This window comes from Mytilus galloprovincialis, chromosome 1 (assembly GCF_965363235.1).
Source record: "Mytilus galloprovincialis chromosome 1, xbMytGall1.hap1.1, whole genome shotgun sequence".
Lineage (NCBI taxonomy): Eukaryota > Metazoa > Mollusca > Bivalvia > Mytilida > Mytilidae > Mytilus > Mytilus galloprovincialis.
This window is the reverse complement of record NC_134838.1, coordinates 86700285-86711420: the sequence shown is the minus strand read 5'-3', so window position 1 is coordinate 86711420 and position 11136 is coordinate 86700285. Positions and strand designations below refer to the sequence as shown.

Below are 11136 nucleotides of genomic sequence, written 5' to 3'. Positions count from 1 at the left end.
GACAACATTCTGTCTTGCTCAATGAAGTTAAGAAGGCCCGACTTAGTCATGTTGTTTTTGGTAGCCTTGTCAACAATTCATTAGTGTGATTAGATCAGTTTAATGAGAACCACTATTGAGGGTCAAAGAAATGTGACACACAGTTGTATGAACATTGGTACATTATATCTCTATGTAGATTATTTGGCCTCCACCCATCTGCAGTCTTGGTCTATTGACTTAAAAGTTTTCCTTAGTTTTCATATTAAAGTTTGTGATTATGTCAGTTTAAGGGAAACCACTACCTTTTGGTAGGTCAATGATATTTTGCACACCTCAATTTCATTTATTATCATAAGAGAGGAAGTATGATCTAATTATCTCCATGGATATGATACATGTACATGCTATTGATGATACAATTACATACATGCGTCTTTATTACTCTTTTATTTACCAACATTAAATTAACTGTTTACAAAATTTTGAATTTTTGAAATACTAAGGCTTTTCTACCTCAGGAATACATTACCGTGGCTGAATTTGGCAAAACCTTCAGGAATTTCGGTCCTCAATGCTCTTCAACTTCGTACTTTATTTGGCCTTTTTAACTTTTTTGGATTCGAGCATCACTGATGAGTCTTTTGTAGATGAAAAATATACAAAATTTAGTCCTGGTATCTATGATGAGTTTATTTACCAGCAAATGAGTTGTAAATTGTATAGCTGAAAATAAGATGTGGTATGATTGCCAATGATACAACTCTCCACAAGAAACAAAATGACACAGAAATTAACAACTATAGGACTTCATATGGCCTTCAACAATGAGCAAAGCCCATACCACATACCAGTAGTCAATTGTAAAATGCCCAAAACTTAGACAAATGTAAAACAATTTAAACAAGAAAACAAATGACCTAATTCATGTAAAAAACGATGAACAAACAAGAATGTGTCCGAAGAACACGGATGCCCCACTCGCACTATCATTTTCCATATTCAATGGACCGTGAAATTGTATAAACAAGAAAGTTGATTGGACTTCAACTTCATCAAAAACTATCTTGACCAAAAACTTTAACCTGAAGCGGGACGATTGGACAAACGGACGGCCTGACGAACGAACAGACGGATGAACAGACGTACAGACCAGAAAACATAATGCCCCTCTACTATCATAGGTGGGGCATAATAATCTAATTTGGCATTACAATTAGAAAGATCGTACCATAGGGAACATGTGTACTAAGTTTTAAGTTGATTGGCTTTCAACTTCATCAAAAACCACCTTGACCCAAAACTTAAACCTGAAGCAGGACAGACGGACAGACGGACGAACAGACGAATGAACAGACTGGCGCACAGACCAGAAAACATAATGCCCCTCTACTATCGTAGGTGGGGCATTAAAAACAAATATGTTACCCAGCAACAAAAGATAACCACTGAATTACAGGCTCCTGACTTGGAACAGGCAAATACAGAATGTGGCTGGGTTAATCTCACTTGAAGGCACCAACCCTCCACTAACCTGGGTCAGTGGTATAACAGTACAACAAAAGAACCAACCACCGGTATATCAAAAGAACAGAGTTCCAATGTCCCCCGCATTGTACATATTTTATATTTCCAAGGGGAATATCTCTTTTAAAAATAATCAATTGTCCACACTTATATAACTTAATTGCTGAAATCAACCTATAGTACAAGTTTTATAAAAATCTGACAAGAATTGTACCTATGACAGTGCTTCTGAGGCCATTTTCAATAATTCTAATTTTTCCAAAGAGCACAACTCTTTTAAAAAAAGTTGATCGTCCAAAGTGATAAAACATGTCCTAGATATTGCTGATATAAACCTATAGTATAAGTTATATAAAAATCTGGCAGGAATTGTACCTGTCAGAGCGCTAACCACCTGGATGACGAAAGAATGACGCCTGGTATTTCCATGTCCCCCGCAACATGTTAAACTAGAGGCTCTAAAGAGCCTGTGTCGCTCACCTTGGTCTATGTGAATATTAAACAAAGGAAGCAGATGGATTCATGACAAAATTGTGTTTTGGTGATGGTGATGGGTTTGTTCATCTTACTTTACTGAACATTCTTGCTGCGTACAATTATCTCTATCTATAATGAACTTGGCTTAGTAGTTTCAGTGGAAAATGTTAGTAAAAATTTACAGATTTTATGAAATTGTTAAAAATTGATTATAAAGGACATTAACTCCTTAGGGGGTCAATTGACCATTTTGGTCAAGTTGACTTAATTTAAGGTCTTACTTTGCTGTACATTATTGCTGTTTACAGTTTATCTCTATCTATAAAAATATTCAAGATAACAAAAACAGCAAAATTTTCTTAAAATTACCAATTTAGGGGCAGCAACCCAACAACGGGTTGTCCGATTCATCTGAAAATTTCAGGGCAGATAGATCTTGCCATGATAAATAGAGAATAATACATGGCAAAATCCGTATCATATGTCGTATCATCCCGAGACACCAATATCAGCCGAGGGATGATATTGGTCGAGGGTGATACGGCATGCGATACGGATTTTGCCATGTTTTATACGCTTTATCATATATTTCAACAGGAAAGTATTATATTATATGAACTGTTTTCTGATCCATAGCACTGGGTTACCTGCAGTTCTACTTTAATTTGTCTTGCTTCAAAAGCCTAAAAAGAACTTTTTAATTACTTATCCGAAGCACCTGGGTTACCTTACAATTTGCGTGCTGTTGTTTTAAAAATATTTTGTTTATTATTGTATTTTTTTGTGTGTTTTGTATTTTTTATAGTTCCATTTAGTGTGCCAAAAAATATGAAAACTTGACGTTCGTGACGTCACATACCAAACAATGACGTCATTCAATAAATTACGTCACTCCTGAATGACCGTTCTATTGTTTTGAGGAAAATTTTTCTTAAGCTTACATAAATAAAAAATTGACTTCATGTTAAAAAAAAAAAATTTTTTTAAATTAGGTGTGTGATAAAGGGTATGCGATAAAGGGTAGGGGTGTGATAAAGGGTATGCGATAAAGGGTGCGCATCAAAGTTGCGTGATATGGATTAAACAGCTGGCTATTTATCACATATGCAAAACTACTGTATTTACTACTAAACATATGATAAACAGTTTTACCACATGTCAGATTTGCTCTAAATGCTTTGGTTTTTCAGTTATAAGCCAAAAACTGCATTTCACCCCTATGTTCTATTTTTAGCCATGGCCACCATCTTGGTTGGTTGGCCGGGTCACCAGACACATTTTTTAAACTAGATACCCCAATAATGATTGTGGCCAAGTTTGGATTAATTTGGCGCAGTAGTTTCAGAGGATAAGATTTTTGTAAAAGTTAACAAGCTTAAAAGGCTTAACTCATCAGATTTTTGGATAAACTATTCTCCATTAATTGTCATTTCACACAATGCAAACATTTCTTCAGTATGAAAGGGAGGTAATAAATAATATGCAAGTTTGATTAGATATTTAATAATACAACCATCCTCAATATACAAATATAGATATATAATTTGATTTATACAACATAATCTGAGCATTAAAGATATTTAAATGATGAATTTTGTCATATGTCACAAAATAATACAAATTTTAAATATGTATTATTTATTGCAAAACAATCAAAAGTGCTCTAATCAGAGCACTATAGAATAATACCGGTAATGGTTTCAACATCTTCATATCAATTTATTTTAAATAAATGATGCAATACAACAAAATCTCAACTGGCATAACCAACAAACACTGCTTGTTTAAACAAAGTAATGCATTAAAATTATTACAATGTGATTATTAAGTTACTATAAAGAAATATAATTTAATTACAAAATCAGACTAGAAGCACTGCTAACAAAGTAACATAACTAAATGAATGATGCTGCTTACAACTAGCAAAGAACCCTTATATGGAAATAAAAATAATAATATGTGTACATACATGGTTAAGATTCTGAGAAAGTTTCAATAAATTTGAATTATGGGTTAAGACGAAGTTGTGGATACAAAATAGTCCTAGATGATTGCCTAAGGATTCATTAAAATAAATTTTGATCCAAAAACAAAGTAGGAGTTGCACAATGGTATCATATGGTGAAGTTAATAAAATTGTGTACTTTAGTACATTGATATTACATACCGGTGTCCATGTTATGCCAAAGTAAACCCAAAAGCACATCACGTGAGTTTTTTATGAAAGATTTTAGGAAAATTTGTTAAAATTCTGTTCAGGAGCAGTTACAGATATAAAAGTGGAACGAAAGAATGAACGGACGGACTCCATCATCATAAAACACTGCCTGTTTTATAAATGAGGGGTATAACGACATAATAAATATTATACAATGTATACAAAGTAATACATACTGGACCACAACATATGAATATTACTATTTCAGCCGTTGTACTGACCAACAAATGTAATTTCCATATACAAGTGCTAGTAATCTTTACATACCTTTATTTACATGTTATATTTTACATAAATATACAGACAAATAGCACTTTACGCCAACAGGAAAGCAAAATTTGGACCCTTGTACAAGTGGAATACATTCATCTACTATGCCTATGTACACATAGTGAGTATTAAAACAATCTTAATAAGTCATTATTGATTTAGCAAACTCCATGTCTAGTTTATACTGGGTTTACTAGCATCTCTTAAGAGAGGACGTCTCTCATCATCTTCTTCTATTTCTTTTGCTACTTGTTCTGCTATTGCCAACTTTTGTTTTCTGCTAAGATTTAATATACCACCCTGAAAAGGTAAAAAATAAATCTAATTACCGATATATTCATTTCAGTCTACACTTCATTGTCCATTGTAATAAGTTTTTCATGCAGTATCAATGCCAGTAAAGAAGTTGTCTCCCAACATATCTGGTCCAAGACCACAATTAATTCGTAGTGCATTTCTTTTAGAACATAAATGAAAATTAAAAAAATCTCACCTGTGCTTTCTCAATGAAATTTTTACAGTGTGTTGTACTACTTTTGGGACAAATTATATCAAAATTATAAAAAAACTTCATCGGCTCTAACTCAAAATATGGACAATTTTATGTTAAGGGCGTCTTGAAATCTTTTGACAGCTTCCGAAGTGCTAATTTTTAGCCTTTTTCAGCTGGACCAAATCACTACTTTCCTTTAAAATTCTGAACCCAAATTTTTTTAGTGTAATTTTACCACCACCCCCTGCCCCCCCCCTCTTTTTGCAATTTGAGGCATAAAACATGGAGAAATAAATTTGGAAGGGGTATAAAAAATATTGGCAAGTAACCCACTGTCAACACTAGGGACTATATTTGTGGACAACGAAAATCAAGGGACGACAATTGTGGTCTCGGACTTAATAGGATAGAAAAAGTTGACCAATCTTAATAAGACTTGGTATGACTAAAGCTTAATAAATTATAACACTGCTTACAAAGTTTCATAACAATAGGATATATATTATAGACAGTATGTTAAATTATATACTCAACTTTGCGCGTTAAATTTTGACGTTAAAATTGAAAAATTTCAACTCTCAACATTTTGGGCATTAAAAATTCAAATATTGCAAAAAAAATACTTTTTAAATGCCTTAATATATCAATTATCATGTACTAAATGCAAAAGAGTACTCATTTGATTTGTTAGACTTAGCATAATTATTCAAAAGTCAAATTTATATGAGCCTCCGCCTAAAAATTGAGGTTTTTCAATGAAGGAGGGCCTTACATGAAGATGTAATATTTTCCAGCAATTTGAAATTTGTGAAGCTTTTGGGCTATAAATAATCCTTACATATGTATTGAATGTACTTTAAATAGAAAGAAAAGTTACAAATAACATATCATATTAGTTTAAAAGGGTCTTAGGCCAAGTAAGACTGGAAATAATTTAGGGTCAATTTAGGCCGTGCCACATATTTACATTAAAAAATGCATAATGAGGCTATAAGAAATAAAAAATTGTGTCTTATTTTATCATTTCTATACTCATGTGATATGATTCAACAAATCTGAGCACAAAAAGACTCTTGCATTTACTGTAACTTTTCTTGGAGACAGTCTTGTCTGATACAAGATTTTTGCCTTTTTAGTGAAAAACTTGCATGCAATTTTAGTCTCAACAGGCTTATATTTGAACCATTTGCTATCCTACAGAAGAAAAGAAAGACATTATGTGAAATGAGACATTGTAAAGTGATTTTTATACAAATTTAGTGAGGTCTATATTATGGACTTCAACTTGTATGTACAAAGCTCCCCACTTTTGACTTCATCCAAACAGGGCGTTAGACAAGGGTCATTTATACAACACATTTTGCACATATAGTCTGAGATAACCTTCTTTTCTGTAGATTCAGAGTTCATAAATAAGTAATAGAACTGGATAAAGGCATAGAAACACAAATATTGACACATGAAAACCTGTCAGATAGAAAGTCAGGATGCCATTTATGCATCAACATTGAAAAAGCTATAAAATGCCTATTTTGACCATAAAATACCAAAATTGGTCATTTTTGCAGAAATTCTATAAAATAAAAGTTTAAATCCTTTAGTTTAATGCTATTTGACAAATTGACACCATCAAATCAATTAGGGAAGTTGCAAAAGTACAGATTCTATATTTACAGATTTCACCTCTTAGGTCCGAGACCACAATTTATTTGTAGTGCATTTCTTTTAGAACATAAATGAAAATTAAAAAAATCCCACCTGCGCTTTCTCAATGAAATTTTTACAAAGTGTTGTACTACTTGTGGGACAATTTATATCAAAATTATAGAAAACTTCATCGGCTCTAACTCAAAATATGGACAATTTTATGTTTAGGGCGTCTTGAAATCTTTTGACAGCTTCTGAAGTGCTAATTTTTAATCTTTTTCAGCTGGACCAAATCACTACTTTCCTTTAAAATTCTGAACCCATATTTTTTAACAGTGTAATTTTAAAATTGTAAAATTACAACTTATACCTATTAACTTCCAATATATTTAACTAGTCATGAACAAAGCAGCTGAATACATACCTGAATACATTAGATTAAGAATTGTAGTGGGTGAATACATACCCTTCTTTTATCATTTAGATTAAGAATTGTAGTGGCTGAATACATTAGATTAAGAATTGTAGTGGGTGAATACATACCCTTCTTTTATCATTTAGATTAAGAATTGTAGTGGCTGAATACATTAGATTAAGAATTGTAGTGGCTGAATACATACCCTTCTTTTATCATTTAGATTAAGAATTGTAGTGGCTGAATACATTAGATTAAGAATTGTAGTGGGTGAATACATACCCTTCTTTTATCATTTAGATTAAGAATTGTAGTGGCTGAATACATTAGATTAAGAATTGTAGTGGCTGAATATATACCCTTCTTTTATCATTTAGATTAAGAATTGTAGTGGCAGAATACATTAGATTAAGAATTGTAGTGGCTGAATACATACCCTTCTTTTATCATTTAGATTAAGAATTGTAGTGGTGGTAACACAGGCCAAAGAATTGGCCAGCAGATATATCATTACATATTTCCATCTCAATAATGAATCTTCTCTTGACAAACTGAAAGTAGACAATATTTTTATGATTTATTTGTGAAGTAATAATAATAACATACATTTTTTTCCACAGAAATACAGTAAAACTACTAAAACATGTATCCATAAATTGCAATATGTTCATCCATTCATGAAATTCATGTATTACTATACACTTTTAATACCAAACATATAAGGTCCTTTCTTAAAACTAGCTACTTTACAGGTAGTTATAAGCATGAAACCTGATTTCTTTATCAGTCACATCCTATTTTGTCGTTTGTTAAATTTTAATTTTAACAGTGTCAAAAACCACATCCTTTTTTGTCGTTTGTTAAATTTTAATTTTAACAGTGTCAAAAACCATTTTTATTCGCTTCTACTTCTTTATTCATGATGCAAAATTATATTTATTTTTAACAATTATTTCTGTGAACCATTTGAAATTATTTTTTTTAATTCCATGCAATTATAATTAGCAAGAATCTATTTCCACATGACATTGTGATCACTCTCGCAATCCCATTTCAATGTTGAGTGAACAGTGAAATCAAGGTCAAAACTCTAGTTTATAATACTGGTATGTTTCAAATATTTCTGATGAACATGTTTACTAGGTTTTAAGGAGTTGATGTGATGACAACTTCATGGTGAACCACATATGTATTCATTATCAAAAAATTAATCACGTATATTATCTTATATGTTTTATATTCATGTTTTTTTCCTTTGAATTGTTTCACATACTTATTATAGCAGGGCTTTTCTCATTGTTGAAGACTGAACTGTGACCTATAGTTGCTTAAATCCACTTCATTTTTGGATTCTATTGGATAATTGTTTCATTGGCAATCATACCAAATCTCACTAATTTATATCTTATGCCAAAGTTTTAACCAGATCCTGAAAAGACCTACTAATGAACACTCTGTCAGGAAAACCTGATGCCCTTCCAACATAGGCCAGACACAAAACTTTTCCTTTGTGCAATGGATCAAAGATAATTTTTTTTAATTTTTTTTTTAATTTTCCTATATAAAAGTATTTGTAGATAAAGACAAGAAAGGGTCAAAAGGAACTATTTAAAAACAATTTAGAACAGACAAACTTACTCTTGACTTTTTCCCAGTATTTGTCCAACAACCAAGTTTGATATACCAATACCAATCATCTGTATTGAGGTAGTTAGTCCCATAGCTGTACCAACTGTAGCCTGACTCACAACAAGTGGGATTGAGGGCCACATACTAGCCTACAAATCACAGAATTTGGTCATGTAGTAAGTTTAACTGTGAAGAATTTGTACTAGTAACAGAGTGGTCTTTCCATCTTGGTACATTTAAAACCATACTAGTTATGTGTTCCAGTTACTAATGTGGATACAAGCTTTCAAAACTGAATACTTTTATCAGCTGTACAGAAACCAAATATAATATTACTTTATTTCAAATCCAAATATGATACATACCTCCTTCAGACTAAACCAAGATGAAATGTTTGAAATGACCAATAATGCAATTAGGTGTCATCCATATAGGAAGTGATCATGTAACATATCATTTATCATGAACCTTCACATTTACTTTCTTTACAAAATCAAAAAATCATTATACCAACAATATATAAATATAGCCTGAAGAAAGTTGAATATACAAAATTGTCAACAGGAGAAGGTTAATTCACCGAGGGCATTATTTTCATGGGAGATAACTCATGTGCAAATCAAGAAACTTAAAAAGTGACTTGCCGGTGAATAATAGGGTTATTCATCGATGGTGTAAATTTTTAGGGTTATTTGTTCTTCCTATAAATAAATGAAAATTAACTGAATTAATCCATGTCACATACAGTTGTTTTAAAATACACATGATTTACGTATCCGATGGAGAGTTGTCTCAATGGCAATCATACCGCACCTTCTTATTTTTATACTGGTGCCAAGATATTTACAAAAATTAAAGAACCTAAGTAAGCAGGCTCACATACCCCACGTCCCCACATTGTCACTGGAGAAATAAAAAAAATGAATCCTAATTTCCTGTCGATATGCACATCTACATAGTATGTCCTAATTATCTAAAAAGGTTTCATGAAATTCTGTTGTATGGTTTAAGAGGAGTTGTGATGACAAGAAACAGGACTGACGGACTGATGGACATACAGACAGATGGACAGACAGACGGACGGACGGACAGACGGACAAGTCAAAAACATTATACCCTTCCCAACTTCTTTGCGTGGGGTATAATAAGGACTACTCAAGTAAAATTTAGCATATATAACATGACATAAAAGAATAATTTCTTTAATATGTAAATGTCCTAAAGATGTCCCTTAAAGTGGAGAAACAAGTCAACAAGATTAAACAAATAAGCTGGTTCAGGTATTTCACATCCAAAATTTTATGGAAATATTCTTTATCAAGCACAAAAATGTCAGTATTCTCCTCAGAAACTAACAAAACCTTTAAATAGACTTATTAAAAGGGGATATAGTTACGATACTGTTGTCAGGTCATTAAAGATTGCATATTTTGGCTTTAACATTGATTCACTGATAGGGTCTTTGCATCGGAACTAAACACATTTATTTCTTAAAAAAAACAGTTGTTGGCATGACACGGGTTATGTTCTTCTCATATATTTTATGATAGTATGATAATAAACCCCTAACGGGAGGGATTGTACCTGATATTCATATGATAAAGACATTATCTTTCAATCAGTTTAATTGAGGTCTGGAGCTGGCATGTCAGTTAACTGCTAGTAGTCTGTTGTTATTTATGTATTATTGTCATTTTATTTATTTTCTTTTGTTACATCTTTTGACATCAGACTCGGACTTCTCTTGAACTGAATTTTAATGTGCGTATTGTTATTCTTTTACTTTTCTACATTGGCTAGAGGTATAGGGGGAGGGTTGAGATCTCATAAACATGTTTAACCCCGCCACAATTTTGCGCCTGTCCCAAGTCAGGAGCCTCTGGCCTTTGTTAGTCTTGTATGATTTTAAATTTTAGTTTCTTGTGTATAATTCGGAGTTTAGTATGACGTCCATTATCACTGTACTATTATGCATATTTTAGGGGCCAGCTGAAGGACACCTACGGGTGCGGGAATTCTCGCTACATTGAAGACCCATTGGTTGCCTTCGGCTGTTGTTTGCTCTATGGTCGGGTGGTTGTCGCTTTGACATATTCACCATTTCCTTTCTCAATTTTATTGGTGTTAATTGAAGGTGATGCTGTCTTTCATAATTATTTTCATTTATGTTAACAAATCTAACTATAACTTACTGCAGCAAAAGAATAGGTAATTCCCAGCCATAAAGTTGCCACAAGCGGGTATACATAAGTAAAAGCTAGTATTCCAAAGACAGGTATAGTTAACAAGGCACAAGTTAAGGCAAGAATTCCTCTCATTCCAATAACATCCTACAATATATAAAGTTCAACAACTCAGACACAGTTGACAGTTCTCAGGGTAAGTCAATAAGCTTTGTGAATACTCTACAATATAATGAAATGATTACATATATATACAATAGTTGACACAGGGACATGTTTTATCTGTATGTAATTTTGA

General features: G+C 32.4%; 1 protein-coding gene across 1 annotated transcript in view; it reads right to left on the bottom strand.

Annotated features, from left to right (window-relative positions):
- Nucleotides 1-3470: 3470 nt before the first annotated feature.
- Nucleotides 3471-11136, bottom strand: part of LOC143043137 (lysosomal dipeptide transporter MFSD1-like) — a 39692-nt gene continuing 32026 nt past the window's right edge. The window contains exons 10-13 of the mRNA XM_076215584.1: nucleotides 10848-10985; nucleotides 8665-8804; nucleotides 7463-7577; nucleotides 3471-4771 (exon numbers count right to left, since the gene is read on the bottom strand). Coding sequence (XP_076071699.1) covers nucleotides 4646-4771; nucleotides 7463-7577; nucleotides 8665-8804; nucleotides 10848-10985 — 519 coding nt within the window. The 3' untranslated portion in view covers nucleotides 3471-4645. The remainder of the gene's footprint in view (nucleotides 4772-7462; nucleotides 7578-8664; nucleotides 8805-10847; nucleotides 10986-11136) is intronic.